General features: G+C 40.4%; 1 protein-coding gene across 18 annotated transcripts in view; it reads left to right on the forward strand.

Annotated features, from left to right (window-relative positions):
* The window catches only part of LOC138943410 (uncharacterized), a 333,199-nt gene that overhangs the window by 258,122 nt on the left and 50,440 nt on the right, over positions 1 to 24,637 (forward strand). For all 18 annotated transcript variants that reach the window (XM_070314244.1, XM_070314247.1, XM_070314249.1 and 15 more), the window contains one exon: positions 7,510 to 7,556. In XM_070314244.1, coding sequence (XP_070170345.1) covers positions 7,510 to 7,556 — 47 coding nt within the window. The remainder of the gene's footprint in view (positions 1 to 7,509; positions 7,557 to 24,637) is intronic.

Consider the following 24,637-nt stretch of genomic DNA (forward strand, 5'->3'; position numbering starts at 1 on the left):
TAGATCTTTACATTCCAAATTGGCTTTTAAGCTCCATTTATTTAAAGGCACATCGAGGTTCTACGTAGGTAGCGACTCGTTCATTGGCTGCTAGTTGTGCGTCTACCTGCGAGCAGCCGCGCCGGCGCGCTCTCTCTTCTTCTCGATTTATATCTATTTCCATAATTTCCTCTTAGCTGATAATTCACCACGCAGTCGACGCACAACGTTTCCTCCCTCTCTTTCAGAATGCTCGCCACGGAGCGTTGTTACGTAGATAGAGGAACTAGCGCGATCCCCCCGGTCGCGGTTGCCTGTTTCCACGTTGTCCTCTACGGATTGTAATATTGGCGGTGCAACATTTTATCTTACATAATAATATAGTTGCATTTTTTGTATTTGCTTTATTAATCGGAATATTAATTAAAATTTCCAGATGAAATTAGAACGATATATTATTTCATTTAATATATAATCTATCTCGCATAATTAATGAGAGTAGATATAAATAATGTTAGATTGGCTAATGTAAATTAATATTCTGATTACGAAGTAAAATAAATGCATTATTATGAAGCGAAAAAAATTAATGGTTTGTATTCTCGAATATTATGAATCGCATCGCGATTACTATAACAGAAACATGTGGCGCTAACTTTCGAAGACTCGTTACGCACTTTGTTATATGTATATTTCCTTGGTAAGGAAAGATATCCCAATGACTCTATTCGTCAAGATGGCTCGTCGTCGCGTGTACGCGCTTCTCGAGTACTTAAGTTCTTACGCTTACGAAAATATTTCACGAGAAGAGAGCAGTACGGTAACCAGAGCCGCGTTTCTGGCTGGCTGCTGCTACCTTGAGGTGCCGGGCGGAAGACGATGCTGCGGCGGAAGCTAAGGGTGGCTCGAGACCACCCGTCGCGCGCTAAGCCGATAGGCCGTGAATCTATGGGGTGGGCGCGGGAACGAAAACCTAAGTGTCGGGCGGAAAACGTCTCTTTAATGCTCTTAGCGTCGTCACGCTACTCTTCTGCGAGCTCCCGCTTTCCGCGCGCCTCCTCTTCCCGCTACGCCGAATAAATATACGTCGGCGTTCAAATTACAGCGAACGTCCGAGTGATTCCGATGATGTAGCTCCCTATTCGCCCCATGAGGTATTTCTAGAATTATAAAAATAATTAACTTGCGTAAGAACGGAAAGAAGTATGCATAAAATATGCTGCGAAATGCTGGAATATTTTCTAAAGTAGTTAAAATTCTAAAACTTTTTGCAGAAAAAGAGAGAGATCGCCTAATTTTTATAAAAATAATTGCATAAAATAGATCATAAAATATGGCAACCTTTCAAAAATTTGTGAATTTTTATGTTGATGAAATATAGACTTTCCATATATATTGTAAATTAACATTATATAGAGGAAAATTCGTAATTCGTCTTTGAGTCATTCGAGAGCTATCTTCCGCCGACTCGATCTCTGTTTTACTTTACTTCGCTTTTTCTCTCTCTGTCTTCTTCCGTTATCTCCCATGAGTGTGTCCATCGCGGTAGCGCGTTCACACATTTTGAAAGCAGAGTTTAACGGCGCTTTCGCACCGGCTTCGACGAGGCAATCCCACGTCGATGGTAGTCCCTGTCACTGCGTGCCCGTGACAGCCGGCAATTAACAGCTCCGGACTCTCTTTCTCTCTCTCTCTCTCTCTCTCTCTCTATCGGCGTGCCCTCGTCGAAGCGCTAGAACGCCACGCTAGACGTTCGCTTAAATAATTGTCCCCCGTCGGTTAAGACACCGATTTGCTGCCGACATGTTTTCTCTTCCTCCTTCGCTCTTTCGATCCGGACGAGTTCTCGTCACCACCCGCGACGCCAGTCGATAACAGTCGTCAATTTGGCCGTCGTGTTTTCCGATTATTCCCGATTTATTCCAGACTCCCACGGGATACTCTCTCGCCTCCAACGATTTATCTTGTGTCTCTCAAGAGCACCATCGAGAGAATGGCGATAACCAATCCGCAGCCATGCTCAATGTACAGTGACAAACGTACTCTCCATGGTGATCAGCTGTTCCATTCGTATCAATTTTCTTACGCATAGGAGATTTCTTATCGATTCATTTCAATTACGAGAGAATTAGGCGATAAGACGTTTTCTCGTCTCGGCGATGGTGTTTAAAATGATTACCACTCCGATTTAACTTCCTTTCTAACTTGCCCCGGAAGCCTGGTATACATATACCATTCTCAGGAGCGAAGAGAAGAATCGTTGTTAGACAAACGGGATGTTTTATCTGGCATTACGACTTTTTATTTGAGCTCCGATTACAGCGTATAGGGGTGCCTTTCGCGAGGAACGAAACGAACTCGTTGGTTTGCCTTCGGATCAACGTCAGACAATCTGCACTGTAATGGCACAAGTTACACAAGCAATCGTTATTCCTTAAGTATTTTCTATCAAAGAATGACAATTCAAAATAGAGAAAATTTCTCGATTAATAAAAACAAATAGAACTTATTTTATCGCGATGATAAAAACTCATTTACGAAGAATTGAGCATCAAAACAATATCGAATAAAATAAAATGTAGCATGTATAAAGTAAACGCAAAACTTTTTTTATAAACTTTTCTTCTGACTGTCTTTTTTTTTTTGTGTGTGTTTGCGTCGAAAAACTGTAATATATATATTTTATTATATTATGCGATTATGAGAACTAGGGCCCCCACAACTTTCGACGACGATATTATCAAAGTTGCATCCGCGTATTCGTCGGATCGGAGGTAACTTGGAACGCGCCGGCGATGCTTCGGCGTCGCGATGGAGATATTACGTCGGGAGGCACGAAGCGAGACGCGGCGTTCTGATGACGGGGTGAAAAACGAATAAACGAACGAGCATTGCTCCCCTTCTCCTCAACCTAACACGGTCATCCTAACTTCGTTAACCGGCAGTACACTGTTTGTACGGTAATCGTACGCGAAGCGAGCGGAACGGACAGAGGGAAAAAGAAGGGTGGACTCTGCCGCTATACCACGTCTGGACCTCTTACGCGCTGTTTAACTTATCCATTTAAAACTCAAACACGCGAAACAATTAATTAGTAATTAACACTGCTCGGAGCGAAGAGGATGGAGAGAGAAGGACAGGTAAAGAGAAAGACAGGTGGGGACGGCTGTGCAGGTGAATAGGGCGTTCTTCTTAAAGGGTGGCCGTTCTATCACCCTCAAAAAGGAGGTATTGAATGGGTAGCAAGAGGCTTCCGCGCGAGTGCAAGAAACTTTAAAGTTCTTCGAAACTTTAGTTCTGCTGTTAGCTTCTAATTAGCGGACAAACAGCCGGCCTCTGGCATCGTGTCTATTGGTAGCCTGCAGAAAAGAAGATGTAAACTAAATGGCTATTTACATGTTAATTTTGTATCTGATTTTATCTATTTAAAGTGCAAAATTTTAAGGATAGATATATCAAGAGTTATTAATTTTAACGTATTGTCAATAATGTATTGTTATTAAAAAATCATAAAAAATTTCAATGCAAATAAGAAAATATTTTTTATTATATTGTAACGTTAAATAAATATAATAAATAAATATAATGTTCATGATAAATATAATAAATAAATATAATAAATTTTATATTATATTGTTTTTTATACATTATTTAATTTTTTATGCATTTTTCAAATTTCTATCCAGTATTTTTGCGTTATTCCAATCATATATTGTCACTTGCTCCATGTATACGGTACTTCGTAATGCTTTGCCTATCGGGGAAACGTAATGTGATCGACTTTAAAACCGCTGCTTTCGCAACCTTCGTTCCTTTTCCCTCCTCGCGCAGTCCTCTTGCAGATTACCTGTCACTCTGCAGCCAGATTAACCGCTACTTGCGGCATTATGAAAACGTTGGCGTTACCGCTTGCGTTAGTAACGTTTCCACACGAAACGACAAACGCACTCGTGCCGCAGGTTTTGCGTGGACGGCAGCCTTGTATCGGTCTTGAACGGCGGGTCGCGGGTTGGCAAGGGTGGGGGATTGCCTGGGGTGGCGAGTCAGGTCACCGTTGGTGCGAGGGTTTCAATATGCTTCGACGGTAGTTACGGTACCCTCTCCGGACCACCGCAGATCGGTCTAGGCGGTGAACGGGTGGATGGGGCGGGCGAGGAGGACTATCGTGCTGCGGTATCGGTCGCCTTGGTTATTTAGGAAACCATATCAAAGTTTGAGTTGGCTGCCTGCCGCTGGTGCGCACCCTCCTATCGGCGCCCCCGCCTCTGGACAATGAGGTCTCTTCCGGTCTCGTCGAGGTCGCCCTTGACGTTCGTTACAACGTTGAATAACGGTATCTGAAGCCACTGGAATGGCGGTGGAGTGTATGAGAAAATGCGTTGCGCATGCTGTAGAAATTTGCCGCTCCGAGCGGACTGCTTTCGTGGATATCGAGAATATCGAGAATAGTAAGAGAATATACAGAATAGTAATAATTTGTCTATCAAAATTCTCTCTTTGCATAAATTAAATTATCATTACTTATGTTAGAAACGTTTACATTATTCAACAAATCAATTTGCAATATTTTTCTATTTAATTGATGAAACTTTTTTATTTCACACAGAATAATTTTTTTATTGTACATTTTTTTAAATTAAGATAATTAAAAATCATTTTGTATAATATATTATAAATGATTTGTTTTTACCAATAAAAAAATATAATCTTATTTCTAGTAATAATATTTCTAAAAGTATAATTAAGTGCAACATATATATTATAAAAATAAAATAATTTATTAAAGAGAGAGAATAAAAAAGTAATGTATAGAAAAAATAATATATATATATATATATATTGATTAAGCGATAACGAGCTGATAAAATAAACAGATGGGTGGAAAGTCAGTGCACATTGTAGCTACTAACAATAAGTTTGCGCATTTCTCGCGGCAACGTACGGAGAACCAATGGAAGATGACGTGTTACCGCAGTGAATTGTAGAGCGAGAAGAGGAGGCGGTTCTTCTAGTTTCCTGCCAGGTCCGCGGGTTCTTCAGGAAGGGTCTAGAGATTTAATTAAGGCAAGGCGACGGGTAGAGAAAGACGAGTCGCTACGTCGTGTAAACTCGAGCTCATTCGTTGGCTCCCTAGTCCTACCCCCCCCACCCCCACCCCCACCCTGCCCTTTCCCCTTACCTCGTTTTCTATCCTCGTCACTGAAACGAGTCAAGTCCGGCCCTCCTTCTCCGCGCCATTCGAGAGGATCTCTCTCGAAAACTCGTGAGAACGCTGCACACGTCTAGAGCGTAGATCTTGTTCGGCCGAGCGTGTGCGTCAAAGTTCGTCAGGCTACTCGGATTTCCAGCGCCAGAAATTCCCTTCAAGAGGACCATGTCTTATTGCGACTTTCGTAAACCTTGTCACGACGTGAAGATATTTTCAAGTTAGCGAGACGTGTGTGTGTGTGTGTGTGATTAAATACCATATGTGACGAGAGACTCATCGCATACCGTATGAATTTGTTGTAATATAAGACGATGAGAGAAATTTATATAAGCAGTTTTTTTTTTTACACTAAAATATTATTATATTATAACAAAACCATTAAAACGCGCCGCGTTTGATCGAACGGAGTAATTATCTTTCTGTGTAGGATTATAAGTTTCTTCTTAGAAGTTCTTTACCGTGCAAGCGTTGAACTTGCCGACTCTCTTTATTCAAAGTCCACTTCGAAACAGATTGTGCAGGCATCATACACCTCGCGGTTTCAGCGTCAATAATTTGCAAAGGCTGCGGGGCAGATTCTAACCGACTGATTTCACGCATCTGGCGTTTGGTGGTTTAGTTTGGCCCGGTCCGTGCCGTCTTCAAAACGAGAGGATCGGCGAAAGATGTCGGAAACAAGGGAGAAGGTGAGAGACACAAGTTAGCGAGAGAGAAAGAGAGAGAGAGAGAGAGACGAGAGAAAGCTGGAGCTGAATGGCGAGGGAATGGGCGGATGAAAGCAGAGGGCGAGTACGGGCAGTCCCTGCCTCGCCGCCGTGGTGGTCCCGTGATCAATATTCCTTACCCCCTTTGCCTTGGCTTACCCCTCCGGCACGATACGGGTGCCCCTTACCTCGGGAAAACCCTCCTTCCATCCATACACCCGCTACCTACGCCCCCGCCCCCTCGGGGGAGAACCCGGCAGAAACCCCTAAAACCCCTCTCGCACCCTCGTCTTAATTAGGAGTCTGAATCTGCGGCGGACACGCGTATAAGGGTAGGTCGGAGGAGGTCGAAAGGGGGAGTGTAGGGTGGATGGTTGGGCGATGGAGGCCGGAGCAAATCCGCAGACGAGCCTCGTGTCCGAGACATTATTCCCGACTTCGTTGCGATCGCTCGGCGTCACGGACGTCGGGGGGTGGGGGGAGGGAGCCACCCTTTTTATTATTCCCCGAGATAAACACATTTTCGCGTCTTTATTCCGCCACGCGGGGATCAACACCGGCTTGCGTCCGGTCCATTTTCTGGACGAAAGAATTTCGCCGTCGATTACGTCCCTATTTAACACGCAATTATCATACAATATTTCTTGCGTTCGTACAGGACGCCTTGGAAATTATCACTTACAGATTTATTTGTTTTCGCAAAAATCTATTTCAACATTTCTCACCAAAATAATTCAGATTATTAATTTTCACGCATTTTTTAGTGCTAATTTATATTTATTCCCGTCGTATCTTCACAAGATTTTTAATATTTTATTTTATGTTAATTATGATAATGTAAATGAGATTTTGTTCTATTTTATTCGTGATATTTACCGCAGAATTTGTTTATATGAAATACAAAAAAATCATGTTAAATTTAATTTGAAAAGTGAAAGTAATCTTGACAAAATGTAAGAGACAATTATAAGTAAAGTAGTGATGAAATGAGTAAAAGTGATAGTGTAGTCGCATTGCTTTGAAATGATTAATTATAGTAAGCGGACGCAGAATTTTAAGCAATTTAAATATGCACGCACGCACTCCCGGCCAGCAAAGATATTTATATGCGTGGTATATATAGAATAGTACATGGAGGGTAAGCGGCGGTGAGGCTGAACGAGAGGATATTGGGGTTAGGCCATTCATTAGATTATGGGAATTCGGCGGTACTCGTCGAAGGGAAAGGAGAGGAAGGGTTGAGGCTCGGCTGCGCGATCGAGGACCACCCCACGTGCATTAGTCCTGGGTCACAAGGCGCGCCGAGATGAGATTCAAAACGCATGCCAAGCGCGAAAAGAAATTAAATATCTTCACCATTATGCTCGCGTCGAAATTTTTCATTTTTGTCTAACATTTTATGCAACACGATTGAATAAAATGTCACATTAATCGACTCTGTATTACTCGTGTTATGTCAAAAAAACATTATATCAATATATTATTGAATTTATGTTGAATTGCTCATTTTCATATACCGAAAAAAGCAGTAGAGGAATATACTAATTTTATATTACACGCGGAATATATTTTACAATTTTTTACAGAAGTAACTGATATCATTCTCTTTTGTTACAGAGCCGTCCCTTGCGAGGCGGGAATATCCCCGCCAAATCATGAACAAGGTAAGTTCAAATAATCTAAATGAGTACGTATAATAAGTATACGTATAAATTATAGTATGCTATAAATTTTTTTTTTTTTTTTTTTTAAATATAAAAGAATTATTATAATGACGGCGCAAAAATATGGAAATAATACATAATAGCGATAATACCGTTGATGATTTGACAATTATCTGAAATCGTTTTAATATAAAGTATCTCGATAATTGGATAAAGGAATATATAGCGTCATAAGCGAGGATTCGCATCTTTTATCCAAGTGCCTAGCAAGTCAGTTACTAGGGAGGATCGATCTAACACCTTTAATTGGTTTTCGTGCGCCGCGAATCTAACATTGCGTGTTCGTATCTTTAATTACCAAGGTCTACGCTTACCGATCAACGAAATCTTACACGAGCACTTTATATTATTGCGTACTAAGAATGACGATGTAAATCGATAATATCACATTTTACAATGCACACGTCTTGCTTTTTTTTCGGATTAATTACTATTGTATTTAAACAGAAGATTTTCAAAATTTTAAATTTTCAAATGTATCTTTTTACACATATTATATTGCTTTTAAATTTCTATTTATTAAGATATTGTCGAATAATTAAGCTGACAAATAATAAAAATAAAATAGTATTAAAACGAGAAAACGAAAGTGTTATTAGGGAGTAATCGATTATTTAATATTGATAAATATTAATATCAAACTAATTATGCAATTTACAAATTAATAATTACGTTGGGATATATATTGAAAAATATTTTCTCGCTTTTTAAAGATAAAGAATACAATGCAATATTAAAAGATTTTTCAAAAATACTTGTCACGTCGAGAAAGCCGTTTATATCGACGTGATAGTTACGTGTACTTACTTAGTACGTATATACACACACACACATATATATATATATAACTTGAGCCTCATTTGTAGGCCTTTTATGCGCCGTCTGCCTTTCCTCATTATGCATTGCACATGAGAAAACTTGCTTGGAATCTCTCTTCATCCCTCCTTCTCTGTCTCTCTTTCTCTCTCTCTCTCTCTCTCTCTCTCTCTCTCTCTCTCTCTCTCTCCTACTCTCTTCCTCTTTCGCTCTGTCGTGCCAGTTTCTCTCTACCATCTTCGTTCTGAGGGTGCCGAACCATCATCTACCACCTTCTCCGTCTCACCGGCACATCGTTGCCCGTTTCGTACCTCAGCTTCTTTATAAACTTTTAATGACAGCAAAGCCTAATCGAGAGAACGAACGGGCATGCCCGGCCTCGCGAAACTATGTACCAAAGAAAATCGACGTTGGATCTCAATGTTCGATACTCAACCAACCAACCAACACCGTCGCTTGGAAAAAAAACATTCAAGCGATTTGCGATAATTGCTGAGTGTAAAATTCTCTAATTATTGATTAATTTATTAATATAATATACAGGCGAACAACGCGAGTGCAGATAATTGAGCAACTTTTTTTATTATTCATTATTTTATGATATTATTATAATGTAGGAACGAATCTGTTCTTAATAAAAAATAAAACTTAGCAAATGCTAAGAATAGAGAGTAGGTTACTCGGCTATAAAATAACTTTATTGGCAAGTATGAGAAAGAGAGTAAGAGAGAGAGAGAGAGAAGATTATATTCAAATCTAATGCATAATTCTTTGCAAATGTCAATTTAATTAAAACAGATTAGAATTAGAACAGATTATAAGATATATATTTTAATTAAGAGGAAAAAGAGTATTATATCAGGCACAAAAAAAGATTTATATGTGCATATTTATCTATTCCTTGGCGCACCCTTTTATAAAGTATTAATACATCGATACCCACTCGATAATCGATAGCCACGACACAATATTACGTAAAATATACCGTGATAAGCGCAAGCAGGAGGTTGAGGTTCGAGCTTGAGTTTGCGCGCGCGGAGTGCGAGGTGCTTTCGATTTGCAACAAATCATTCAGCGTTTACACCCGGCTGCCCGTCCAGTTGAATTAAACTTCCACCGAGAACTTCGTTCTCCGCTTACCCCGGCTCGGAGGTATACGTATACACTGGGTATAGCTAACGGTCTGTACCTGCGAACTGCTTCTCGAAGTTTCGCTCCCGGTGCCTTCGTGCGAAAGCAGTTAGCTGTTTGACGTAGGCGCTATGCTCGTTACGGATATGTCGGAATTAGCATGCCCACATACGATGTACGCGAATCGAACAAATTAAAGGGATAAATTATATTTGGAAATTTTATATATTTTTACATGCTCGTTTCTGAAACCGATCTCTGTAACGCTAGAGTGATTATAGAGTTATATTAATTATGTAAAAATATTATAATTCGAGGAAGATTGATATTTAGAATTATCTATTTTTGGAAGAATGATAATCACGCCTATTTAAAATTTATTAAGGAAAGTGGATTTTTGTAGGAAAAATACATACATCGATCTATATATATCAATCGAATTTCTTTACGCACTATCGTTGGTTCATAAACTTGCTCGTATACGAGCTACAGCTTTTTCTTACCCTCGAAAAAGGGAATGGTGACATAAACCCGCAACGTTCGACTCCTAAAGCACGATTAAACTAATCCTTACTTATTTGTTCCATGTTCCTTAGTGCGTACATCCTACTGCTATTAGATATATCTTCTGATCGTTGCTTACAGTTTCTTTGGGGTCCTGCGGAAATTTAGCAAGTTCAGAGTTCCTTCTGAAACGTTGCTTTCTGTATTTCACAACTACTGTAATGTTATAAAAATTATTAAATATCTCGTGTACATTTTATTCTTGTTAAAAATCTTTGAAAATAAAAAAAATCTTTAAACTATTAAAATCGATTTAAAAAAAGATCGTATTTGAATACAGTTTGTCAGTAATTCGGCACCTTAATGTTTATGTAATAATACACCGTTAAATAATATATTAATTTAATATTGAAATATAATTTTATAAAATCGCACTGTCTGACAAATCTGACATTTAAATTTCATTGTCGCAAGCAATACTCGTGTAATAAACGTATCGGGGGTTCTTTTCCAGAGGCGTTTAAAGGAGTACCACTATCGGAGTGTATACTGTGCGCCATTTAGTGGCGGCACTCTTTCATAAAGGACCTTAATAAAAATCCCAATCTAAACAAGCTTAATTTACGTCCGCCACATAATTACCTACCCCGAGGCATGACTCCCCTTCGCCCACCCCCTCCGCCGCTCGTCGCGAACTACCTCCGGCTCACTCGCGCGGGAGGAAAGGAGTAGCGAGAGGAGAAGGAGGTTGAGAACGAAGGAAGCGCGCACTGAAAAATCTAAGAGGCTTAAAGCATTAAAAGGGTTATATAACATTCATTACCAGCGGGTCAGCCTTTGTGAAATTTCCCTTGGAAGCGCCTTCACTCGGTGGACACAACCTTCTCGCCCCCTTGATTTCTCTCCATCCAACCCTCTCCCTTGCAGCTCTTACGGTCGCCATCTTCTTCTAGCCGATCCGCGCTCTCGCTCTTTCGCAGCATCTAGCATCCCTCGTCTCTGGGGGTGCGGAGTAGTCACGTGATCACGCCATCGTCCGGCACAAGGGGAGATGGGATGGAGAGTGGTGGAGAAAGGAGAGGAGAGAGGAGGGTTCGCCTCTCTGATGAAGATGTCGCACACGCCGGGGACCCCGGCGAGATTACTCGGGTTAGAACCTGCGGACCCTGGTCAGGGCACATGCTAATTGCTTTATTTGACATCAAGAAATAATGTACTGGCTGTTCCACGGTATGCCGTGCTGGGAACTACACGAGGAAACGAATGGTCCTTCGTTTTCTCCTCGCGTTCATTCTCTCTTACTTACGTTTCTTCCATTATTCCTATAAAGTTTCGATGCATTCGACGAAATGGAATTTTCACGAAAATCACTATAATACATCTCGCTCGTTACAAAGATGGACATTAAGACGCGCATTAAATTCTTTATTCTACAAATGTACATGTCATAATAATTAAAATAGGCTAGGATAAATTAAATATAGGATTCTGAATTATTTATAGAGGAACATTTGTATTTAATGTCAAGTTGCGTGCGTGTTTTATTAAAGCAATCATTTTTTATCGTTACAACTTTTCAAAGAAGACACGGCGCATCCACGCCACACCACACGGAATGCAAGAAAGTACAGAACAGTCGGTTGTAAAAAAGACTTATGCTTTCACTTTCGACGCTATGCGACTCGATGGATCCAATTCATGGAGCTACGTGATGCGACTGGTTACGTCAGGGAGGTCACCTAGAGGCCGGACCTAATAACCTTTAACGTCGGGCCAATAAACATTTTTCCGGGTTACATATGACGGAATTTGTATGCCAAATCGCGTATATTCAGTAAACGGCGGTGCGTCCCGACGCGGGGCACGCGCCTCTCTCGTAAATATGCCTTCGGTTGGCAAAGTGTTATTGAGCGCGGGAGTAAGAGGGAGAAACGGGGAGAGGGGGGAGGGGGAGGGAGGGCTTAGGGTGTTAGGGTCGGTTCTGGGGTCGCCAAGGGTGCATTTCATCTTCGGAGGCGTCAGCTCGGAGACCGATCGACTATATGGCCGACGTTGGATCATCCATCTTTTATCGAATCGGACCTGATGGCCAGGTTCGCCGCCAACATCGCGGGGACTCGCAACTTTTGCCTCTCCGAAGACTCCGCGCATCGTCCAAATGTATACGTCCACATGTAAATAATGGACAGCGCTGTTTCGATCCGGCAGCTTGTCAAACTTTCTACTCGCTTCGCGACGCGAAGCTACTTCTCCATTTATTAATCGAGCACGATGTCAACGATGAAAGCGTTTTCATGAAATGAAGATGATGATCCGATGGCAATCGAAGATAAGTCTGAAGAGATCGTACCTACCTGTGATATATTCGACCGCCGTAGTACGTTTCCATCGGTATATGAGATTTAATAGTGATCAATGTTCCGTGGATTGGGCCATCCATCTCTCGTCGAATGGAAATCCGACATTCGGTGCCAGAAGCCGTTACGGCCATCTCAACTTTCGTCTTCGGTAGCGTCCATCGTGTCAGGATAGGATATGGCTCTCCAAACCAAACATATATTAATATACATATATACCGGCATCCCTGAAAAAAAGTCGAGTCAATGATTGATGTGTATATACCGTTCGTTTATAATTCTTTCTACCGCTAATCATCAAAATAAGCCGTACAGAGGAATAATCCTTTCTCGTCCGTCAAAGACATGAAAATTGAATCTTTTACTATTTTATAGTTTATTTCTGCAAATTAAACGTTAGAAAATAAATTTCATTAAACTCATAAGAGATTTATTTTAATCTTATCAAAATTTATATAACATAATTTTACATGTTTTTAATATAAACTTTTTCCTTAATGGATATACAATTAAAGATTGTGCGGTGACCAATTAATTCTCGGCTTCAATTCTCTAAATTACAATAGTTGTAGCGTTGGGAAAAAAAAAAAATCTCGCATTTAACATACATACCTTATTAATGACGATTCAGTATACTCGTGATGCGGTTGAAACAATGAGCCGCGCGGCGCTTTAACCGAGAAAATGTAGCGATGCAGAAAACCGTGTGAGCCTTACGGGGAGTGGGGCTATTTTTGCGGTTAGCCGGGAATAATTTAAGGGCGGATAATACGCCGAGGTGGTGCAATTTGGCCGCGACGCCGACGACACGGAGAGAGTGCGTGCTCGTTTTCATACACTTTCTCACGGGAGGGGACCGAGGCCCTACGTGTAACGGAGAACGGAGGCTCAGGTGTTCCACGGGATAATAGGCGACATCATCCTTGCCTCCCCGATCTTCCACCCCGGTACTTGTACCACATCGTCAAATCCTGATCGATGTAATATTCACGCTCGATACACGTCTTAGCTTCTGTAACTTGCTACGCTCCATACCTGCAAGTTTTCCCTCGAATCTCATCAGCGTCCTTTCGCGTCTTCTCGATACCTTCGTCGTCGATAATGCCATGACGGTAACTCGTCCGTTACGCTTCTTATCTCATTCATCATATTAGATTAAGGTAAGAAAGTACATATTCCGATCCTCTTGAAAATAATTTTAAAATAAAACTCTATTATAATTAGAATATTTCTCTTCTACTCTCGTTTATTGTACATGTAATATAATATTAATAATTTATTCCAATAGAAAATATGAGATAAACATAAAACTAATTTTGTAATATTATATATGTCATATTATATTATTTATTTAAAGATGTATTTTCTCGGAAGAGACGATCGCTGCTCGTATTTTTCACGAAGAACGTTTTAACTCACGGTTCCCGGTCTCGTCCGTCGGTCAACTAATGTCAGGCTCTTTTCGCGTTTGTAACAAGCGTAGGCGGCGGCGGGGTGTCGGTTACTACCCCCGCGCGGCCGTATACTCATTGCGCGTGGTAAACAGCCCTCTTTTGTCGGCGGTAGGTCGGAGTTAAGCCGAGGTCTCCCATTAGCGCCGCTTGGAATTACAAAAATAACACTTGTCCCTGCAGCCGAGCGCCCACGGGCAGTCCAGTGTAGTTAAGTAAAATTAAGCTAAAATTTCCGACGAGCCGCGATGTACATTCAACCCCTTTTCCGTCAGCTCGTGGCGGCCGCGCGTACACGGCTGGCCAACCCTCCGCCGGCCAACCCCCTTCCAGCATCCTCCACTCACCCCCTCCCCGCGAACTCACCGGTCTCTCTTTCCACGTATACGTTACACTTCACGCTGCCCCTTTATGCTCCGTGAGCATTAAATATTTACCTTTCGATGAATATGCAAATATAATTATTTACGCGCAATTTAGACGTTTTTACGCGTCCTGCGTGACACTCGTCTCCGTCGCTTATCGACGCCTTGGCTATTTAAAGTACAATATAATCCTGCGGTCTATTCTTTCCATCTTTTTAATCTAAGATATATTATTAAAGTTTTCTAAAATAAAATGCTTTTTTTTTTAACCAAATTATTATATTTTATAAAATTATTGCTTAAAGGTGAAAAATATTCTTGAGATATTCTTGAAATTATGAATATTTTTAATTATTCTTTCATTTTTATTTTTTATTTTGTTATTTATACGAAAGAACAAATATTGTATAATTATCGTTTAACGCACACGTTCAAAAATGTTGGATTCCGAGAGATTTGAATTCGAAAGACTGAATTTCACTATACCATTTTCGAGGTTCTAATCAAATTATTATATCTATCAGAGGAACAGGAGCCGAGGAGTTGCTATCAGGCCGTTCTTATCCCGCCGTCTTTCTCCGCAGGATTAACCTTTAACGTTAATTATCCGCCGGCGTACCCAGGGATAGAGATCCCAGACTAGGGCGGCATCAAAGAACCGAATGTTTAGCTGCAATATCATTCCGCCGGGCTGCACATTGGGTGACCAGAAAAGGGGGCCAAGAGATTCAAAAGGTGATGTCGGCGGAGATGATTCGCGGTTAGCGAAGAAACTAAAGAAGTCACTTTCAAGTTCTTCACTTCGAGACCATATCTACTTCTTATACAATACATATATCACTTTAATCGAAAAAATATGGTCTGTTAATTCAGATTGAGAGATATAAGAAAGTATATTTTCTTTTTTTATTTTTATTATTATTATTATTAACATCGATATTTGAGAAGAATATTTTATTGCCGTCTGCAGACTTGTATGTCTAATAAAGAATTGAAAGTATAATTAAATTAAAAAGTAAGACAGATGATTTCAAATGTATGTCTCATTGTTATAAGAGATAAATAAGTGACGTTTTTTCATCAGATATTATTTTCATTTATAATTATAATTAATTCTAATAATGTTAGATAGTATTTAATGAAATTTGATCATCTCTCTCTTTCTGTCATAATAATATTCAAACTTGTTATTATTGATTATCTTCAATTATACGTTGAGAAAGATTTTACTCGGTCACGTTTTGAATTTCTGGTAAATGACTATATGGCCAACGTCTAAATGAGAAAGCCTAAACAGAGAACGCATTTATTGTTTAAGTCGTGCCATAATTACTCCGACGACTAGTGTCAGACAGGATGCAGCTAGGCAGACAAATTGTATCTAATGACCATACGTCGATCATCCTCGAGCCGAGCAAGCGTTCCATGACTGCGTATTCGCGCTGCTGTCGTTAGCATCCTTCCGACTCGACGGCCGACGTCCTACGGTGAACAATTTCGAGCGAGCGACGAAGGGAAAATGTATTCGAGAGTTTCCAATTTGCGGTTGCTGCCTGGTACGAGAACGGGGGAGCGCGGGTGGGATTGGTGGTCGGCACTGGCACCGGTGTGTGCGGCGCGGAGCTCTATTATGGTAATTATATGATAAATACAACAAGGCCTTGGGCGCTGTCTTCTCCTTCTCGATCCTCTTTTCAGTCACGCTCGCTCCTCTCCACCATCAGCGGCAGGAATCTCGCTCCTCTCTCGCGTCTTTCTACTCGAGGTATTGTCGCTCCTCTCATCCACCTTCTTCTCATTCCCCGTCACTCCTTCGTTCAGCCCCGTCGCCGTTTCCATGAGCGAGCATTGGCGGTTTGCCTTAAAATACGCCTCCTCTCTCCTTGCGCGGAATGCAATTAATCTTATTCCCTTTCGATCTCGCCTTCTCTCGCGGCGCCCGTTCCGAGGGATGAGTAACGTCTCTGGAAGAAGTGTTACCGACTTAATGAAGTACGACTTCTTCTAATGCGCGCCGCAGCGTCAATGTACTCGACGGAGGGTGGTTAAGGAAGGCGCGAAGAAAGCGAGTCATCCGGAAATCCTAGCTAACACTCGTTTTCATTATCACGGTACGTTTACACTGGCCGTCTCTTTACGGCAATAAAGAGAGCGGATTAGATACTGGGTGGGATACTATCAGAAATCAAATACTTCTGAAGGCTCTGAATGATTCTGGTTTTTTTTTTTCGCAATATTGTGAAATAGGGAGGAGACCGATTAAAATTAGGTTGACCGATTTTATGATTTAAAAAATAGGAAAGACCGGCGCGTATAATATGCAACGTTGCATAATTTCTCTTCTCTGAGAATTGACGAAATAATAAGTTTTAATTATTTTAATCTTCAAATATATCGAATTAAGTTTAATTTTTATTATACGATACTTATAAGAATGTATGTGTCATAAAACATTGACAAAAGCATGAAAATTTCGCGGACTCTTCTTATTATTTCTTCGGAGTATCTGTGTAAAACTTGAGCACAATTCTCTTAAAAAGTTTTGAAAATTATTTAAGTTAGTATCGAGATTCTTATGGAAAATCGCGTATTGCAATACTTATTGACTTTGATAAGAAAAACATTGTCAACAAAATAAAAATTTTTACTTACATTAAGAAATCTCTAATACATATTTGTGCAAAATTTGATTTAAGTGCAAATTAATCGTTGTTTATTTTTACGTTTTCTTTTTAATTTTGACAGTTTTTCGCTACTATTGTACAGCCAAAACATCCCTAACGTGATTTGTTCACACTTTAATATTCCCATCTAATCTGTTTCTGGTAAACAAGAAACTATCGTTAACCTTCAACGATATCGCCGCCTGTTTCGGTTGCCGCGACGGCAATGGCTTATCTTTCCACTTTAGACGATTGTTCGAAACTCCATGTATCGCCGTGCTCGGTCGGCTCCCCGCTAACAAGCAACGGGGACGACGTCGAGCATTAAACGCGACGCGTTCGCGGCGTAAACTAATATTCCTCTCGGGCAGAGAGGGGTGAAACGCGCGCGCGCGCAGGCGGGATCATTATAAATAGTCATAATTACAACAGTCGCGCGTGCTTAATTCAATTAGGCTGATTAACGTTGTACGTTGCAACCCCGTCTCTCGCGCCTCCTCTCTCGGCAGCGCAACGGCAGCCGGTCGGAGAGTTCGGCTGGTCTGGCTGGTCCTGAGGGTAGAGCGCAGCGGTAAAATATACGCGGTATCCTGGCCAGGATCCCGGGACTTCGGCGCCACGGTATTATGCTTATGCATAGACAAGTTATAGCCCGGCTAATATGATTATCTCTTCGACGGAAGGCAGAGCGAACGCGGAAGAGGGGGCTGGTTGCAGCAGCGTCTGTGCGGGTTGCTTCACGGAGTTCGTTCGATTATCGAGGAAACGAAAATGAAAGAATACTTTCGCGAATATTTAGCTAACATAAATTTGCATTTTCCAAGTGAGCAATTTTATCGTAACCAGTTTTTAGTTCCAGATGAAACTTCATTGATATTTTAAAGTTTAGCGGATCAAAATTGTTTGCGTAAAAGAAAAAGAAAAAAAAAATATACGGATAGATACAAAACATTTAGCCTTTATTTACAATTTGTAACATTCTCTGATATTGAAATCGTTTTAACTCGGAGATATAATTGGATACAATAGAGAAAACAATATATTAATATATATTTTAAAAATTGTTAATACACTTTAGATTAAAAATAATAAGTGTACACTTTTACAATGTCTCAAAAAATTTAGAGCATTTATTTAAAAGATAGATTAGTAACAGATTCAAGTCTTATTTGTCTAATAATTAAAATTTACAAGCTTTTAACAGGCATGTCATCCTTTCTGTAACAGAAATGTTCTTCGATATTACCTCAAAAGACACTTTTGTTTTCTTCCAATTGGAAATCTCGTAAGAAAGAATTAGGACGAGAAAATGGCAAGATTATTAATGATCGTGGTGTTGGAGGGATACGAAGTAAGAATGCGAAGGGTGCGTCGTTCGGATTTGTCGCGGGCGGGATCGAAGCCGAATAAATTAGCCTCTCCGCGAGAGAGCGCGGCCGAGATATAAAATTTTGAATATGAATGGACGGTTTTGCATCCGTGATGAGCTCTTATTCGGGAAACAAAGCGCAGCTGACGAGAACATATGTAGATGAAGGCGGGCGCGAGAAATCCATAATCCGCCGGATCCTTCGGCTTCTTAAACGCACCCGCGTCCTTCGACGTCGTTATGACAACCTAACTCGATTAATCCAATCGTGCCGCGATACGAGAAGGGACACGCGAGATTCTTTTTATGTAGATTTTTATATAACTTGCGCGTCTTCATTCGCTGCATTTCAAGACGCTTGTTTTCGAGTCGCGCATTTTGCGCTACAATATTGCGGGATATCGTATCATAATTAAAACGATCGAATTAACATTGGCCGAACGAAGCCTACGTTGACGTGGTTCATCCTTTCTCATCGAAGCTTAGAATGCCTCGGCATCGCAAAGGGAATAAAGATAGGGATGAAGATAGGGACGAAGAAGGAGAGACCTCTCTCATCTCGTCTATCCCTTCCGCTAAACTCATCACCCACCGGTAATTCCATCGATGCTTTAAGCATGGAGGGTCTCTTCAAGGGATGTAGTCGTGGTTGTAACCTACTAAAGCGAGCTTAACGAAGAAATAGTTCCGTTCGACTTTCGATTCGACCGTGATGCACGATTATATTGGCACATACATTTTTGTACGCGAGAAACCTTTTCTTCGGTGAGAATGCATTGCTAAATATCTAATATATTGTATATATCCTTCTTGAAATTAAATCTAAAATAAACATATTATAATTTATACATAGATTGGTACAATCCATTATTGCAATATATATAGTGTGTTACAGATATATATTAGACTTCATTTATGAAGTCGATATAGTAAAAAATTGAACTTTATAAAAACGCAATAAAAAAAAAACATTTTTATAACGATACGAGAAGATGTGAACGATTATTGTGTTACAAGTACGAGATGTAGCTTGATGCCTATTGCTCTCTCTCTCTCTCTCTCTCTCTCGATCTTCCTCGACTTCTTGTCGTTCATGCGGCTGTTACGCGTAATGCGGGTGCTGCGGTTCTGACGATAACGCCGATCCATCCTCATAGAAACGGGCCAGCCGGCATTTAATACCATCCCGTTGAATATTCCCTCGAATGGCCCTCGATATTGAATTGGCTCCTGCCTAATTGTAACCTCGCTCGTCGCGAGGGTCCCATTCACTTGTAAACGACATTTGCATAATTTTTACATTGCCTCTCGTGTAATCGATTTGAACACCGGCGGTGATCTCTCTCTCTCTCTCTCTCTCTCTCTCTCTCTCTCTCTCTCTCTTACGTTTCTTTTTCTTTTCTCTTCTGCCATTTGGATCCGTGTAAGCCTCCGTCTCCCTCTTCACGTCGATCGTCGCAGTTGGAATTGCTAACTAATTATGCTAAATTTGTGCTTCAGCTGCTGCATATCTCGCTGGAACATATTTAAGACATATAAATTAGATTATTGTCATATTAAGTATTCTTAATTTATATTTTTAAAAGTGATTCAAAAGAGCTGATACTTTTTCAGGATTAATTTAGAAATTATCTTGACATGTATAATACATATGTATATACATATACATGTGTATGTTTAATATTTAAAGTGAAACAATATTTATTCGATCGGGTCACCAATTCTCTTTTTAAATATCCAAGAAGGCATAAAAATTACCCGTTATGCGTTTAAGCAAGTTTCGTCAAGCACGAATGCAGCGAAAACAGTGGGAAGTGATTCGAGTAAAACGTTAAATATCACGATGAATGTATAAGTGGTATGAAGATTTCTATGTGGATACTACTTCATAAAGTTACGTTGCCGGCCAACGGTAATTTAATAAATTTTTTTCTGCGTCGCGAAAAGAAGGGGAGGGAGGTAGGCGAACGCGAAGGGGGACAGCGAAAAAGTTGTACACCAATTAACGGATTGAAGTGCCATCAGATGCAGGCCGGCTTCGAGAGGGTTCGGGTCGGTCGCGAAGTCCTCGAAGGGTTGGACTATCATTAGCGAGCCGCCACTTTAAGCGGCGGTTCGCCCTCACCGCCAAAAGGAAGAAGTTGAAAAGGCTCGGCTGGCCGACGCTCGTTTGACTTGCACCACTTCCGCTATAGATTGCCTTTAGCCGCGGCTATTTCTCCCGAGCCATGCATTTTTACTCGCTGCATCCGGCAGCGTAAAATTTTAGTACAATCTTGCATAAGTATCAACTTGTATCGTATTATAACGGATTTTGATATGAAAAGATTTTCATATCATAATAGATTAGAATTAAATGTGATTTTATTTTTGAGAAATGTTTTTTTTTTATTTTATTTAAATTTGATGAAACATCTTGCTTTATTATAATTCTTTAATTTTTAACAAGCTTTAATCTAAAATTATTGACAATATGCACAATATCAGCTACAAGAATAATTATATTATTATTGCTTGCGATATCTTTAAGAATATCTTGTAGAAATTATATATTTTAAATTCTAAATTCCAACACTAAATTCTTTTATTAAATTAAGAAATATTTAAGTAAACACAAACATATAGATAGAAAGAAATGTTTAAAAAAATTAAAAATTTTAATGCTTTTAATTTTCCGCAATTTCTGTTAAATATTTTTGTAAAATCATTGCTCAATGCAATATGTGCACTATTCAAATTTCTGCGTTGATAAGATGATTCAAACGATGACGAGGCGAATTATCGAGAGAGAGAGAGAGAGAGAGGGGGGGGAATCTGTCAAGCGACATGACTAGAGGGCTTAGAGCAACTTCGAGGGGGTTAACGCGGAATCGGAATGCGTAATGGACGGCACGATGTTGGATTATCAATGAGCATCTTCCAAGATAACTCGGCCGTTTCGATGTTTCTTAGTTTCACCTTTTCCTTCTTTAAATGTTAAACATTTTTTCTCGATATACTTTCGACTTGATTTTTTTGCCTTATTAAAATACTTTTCGCAACTTAACAATATTAAATTGGAGAAAGATGTTATTATCGGAGAAAGATATTATCTGACGACGAATTGACGATGAGATTTTCATCATGCATTGGATAAACAAGATTGTATCAGATGACATTTTATAGATGATGTTTCATTTAATTAAACTGTTTTTTTTTTTTTTTCTTTTGAAAACGCGACAGAAATATCTGTATAAAAAGTCATATTATTATTCCATTGTTCAAGAATCACATACATAATACATCTGAAAAATTATCTTCTCACATTTATTAACATTGAAATATTAATTATATCCTTCGTAACTTTTGCCTCCAAGCTCTCGATTGATCTTTACCTGTGTTAAATTTTCTCTTTAAAAAAAGCGAAATTTGTTTCGCGAATTGCTGACGAGAAATCATGCGAACAACACGGTATTCAGCCTACTAGAGTGCGATGTGGCGCGTCATTCGTCAAAATGGGGAAAGTACGCCGGTGAATAAATACGTTTGCGTCGCGCATTAAACGTATACTCGCGGATACGTCGAGATAACGTCGAGTCGATTCGTCCACCGCTCGGATCTGCCATGAAGAGCAAGGGTGACAGAGAGGGAGGGAGAAAGAGAGAGACGGTGGGTAGCAGATAAATAGCAGAAGGTGGGAGAGAAAGCCTCGTCGCCGCGAGGCATGCAATGCCGGCTGCGAAACAAATGGAACGATCGCAACGGGGGTGGAAATAAAGCATCCCCGTCGCGTTCTACGGCTGTAACTGAAGCGGAGGTGGATCCGAGAGCAGAGAGAGAGAGAGAGAGAGAGAAAGTAAGAATGAAAAAAACACATACACATACACACATACATACGTATACACGTGCTCGCTCTCGATCTCCGGATTGACGAGCGCTCGACCGGGCAAAAACGCCGAAGCACTTTTCCGTGTTCAGAGCTGCGTCCGAGCTCTTCAATGTCGCGTCGATGTGAATTGTTTCGGCGAATCTGATTCACCATGACAGATAGTACAATCGAATGATATTAATGGCCGAATACTTCGCCGTAGTCTGAGAAAAAAATGAAAGGAATAAGAAATGCTTCTTTTATGCTGTATATCTAAATGTCAAGGGCTAAATTCTCTCTCATATTTTTTAACCGTACATATAATTTAGTTGGAGAAATATTAAAATTATTACTCACTTTTTATCTTTATCTTACCTTGAGCGAATTTATTATTTTTTATGGATTTATGGATTTAATTTTGCTGATCGCTTTGAGTAATCCATGCTCAGAGGTTGACGCACGTTATTTCGGACCATTTTTTGGATCGTCGCAGAGATGGAAATGCCGTCTCTATGTGGTGTTCGCGGAGAGAATGAGTCGTATGTGCGTACACAGGTGCGTGCAGGACCCTCAACAGGTGGTCACTCGTAATCGTGGGGGTTACGCCGCAGCCCGGTGGCTACCCATCCGTCAAGGGCTTTGTGTGCCCTTGCGCGCACCACCACCGGTGGTCGTGGCGCCCATCGTCCTCGAGAGAAGCGGCGTTTTTCCTATCCTCTCACTCCTACGGTCTGAAACGATCATTCTCCCATGCCCGTCTGCCATGCCCGAAAGCCACGCTCGATCCTCGTGGCTCCGGTCTCCGAGGCGACTTTTCGCGACTGGAACAATGCTCTCGTTAATTAAGATTTCTTTCCGCGGGTTCCCTCATCCCATTCTTGTAACCGTTGAGTACCCCTCTCCCCAGAGCTTCCTCGCTGGAAAAAGTACAGACCTCCTCTAGACGGCGAAAGGACTTATTTAAGGAATTTTTCACTTTGCTTTAGAAGGCAGCTCGGATTATTGATTAAATTAATAGTAGGACGAATATTTATGTGTTTCAACGTATTACGATTCTCAAATGATATCTTTTCTTATTTTTCAAGTGTTATAATTTGACTTAGGGAAGTAATAAAAATAGACGCGAAAATTACATAGTTAAAAACATATCATAAAACTTGCGTTCAAAGACATCGTAAGACTCGCGGTAATCAAAATTTTAACTCTGATCTTTTTAAGCAAGAATGAAATTTTCGCGGTAGCTTCGAGGGTTGAATACGCGCGCTTCTAGGTTGACGAGAGGCGGTCCGGGTGGAAGGGGGAAGGGGGAGGTGGCAAAGGCGCACGGAGATCCGGATTTAAGGCGTCGTCCGTGAAAGCCCTCTGGAGGCGCCGGAGACTCGGATCGGGGGTAGTTTAAGAGAAAGAGAAAATGGCTGGGGATGGAAAAGCAGGCAGGAGAACGACAACGACGAGGACGGGCGTGTTGGAGTGTAAGTGCTAAGATCTCGGAGTGCATTAACATGCCCCGGAGGCAAGCTGAATACAACCCTTCTTACATCCAGATCTCAAGCCGAGACCACCGTCACAACTGAAGGGGTGGGGCGGAGGGGGAAGAGAGGGAGTTGGTAACGGTGACGTCGGAAAACGGGGCAGAACATGGCAGAACACCGCAGAGATTCCCACTTAATTACATTAAAAATGTTTTATCCCTCGGCCTTTTCTTCCCTGTCCCTTGAGACACGAGACAGCGATATTTTTTCATGGACGAATTGGAGAATATTATTAATCTCTTTTACAATCCGTAAATCTGGAATTAAGATACGTTACTTTTAAAACGCCTGATATAAATTTTGTGGAGGAATTATACGGAAATTAAATGTATATTTACATAATTATAGAAACTAAATTATTATGCAAATTATTATACACACACACACACACATATATATATAATTTTTGAAAGGAAGATGTTTGGATTTTAAAGTAATTATTTAATATAATTATATGATTTGAAAATATATATTAAAAGCTAGAAAAAAGAAATACATGAAAGTGAAGCGTTTGTAATATTTAAAAATTGGATATTTATATATACATGTAATACTTGTTTAAAATATTTCGAAAAAACGATTATTTGTGATTAAATGTAATTTGGAAATATATTCAAGACGATACTTTAGAAAAGTCAGAGAACCATCACCAGATTGGTGTGGGCTAGCGGGTCCTTGCGGCGGCGCGCCTTACATTATTTAGAAGGATCCGAGGACTCTAAGACGTCGGCCACTGGCGCATGCTAATCATTCGACCCAGATTGAATAATGAATCAGTATTCTTTCCCTTCTTTCTAGCTACCCACCTCCTCTCCGCGGTCGTCCTCAACGGAGCCGTCGCTACGTGACAGGCTTTTTATTACCTGGCAAAAGAATGCTTCCTTATTCCTTTTCGTTGGAGCCAGTCGGTAGTCGCGTTATATATATATATATATATATATATATATAGTATATATAGTATAGTATATATATATATATAGTATATA

This window comes from Polyergus mexicanus, unplaced genomic scaffold (genome assembly GCF_030449975.1).
Source record: "Polyergus mexicanus isolate NDT 795.1 unplaced genomic scaffold, iyPolMexi1.0 SCAF_26, whole genome shotgun sequence".
NCBI lineage: Eukaryota > Metazoa > Arthropoda > Insecta > Hymenoptera > Formicidae > Polyergus > Polyergus mexicanus.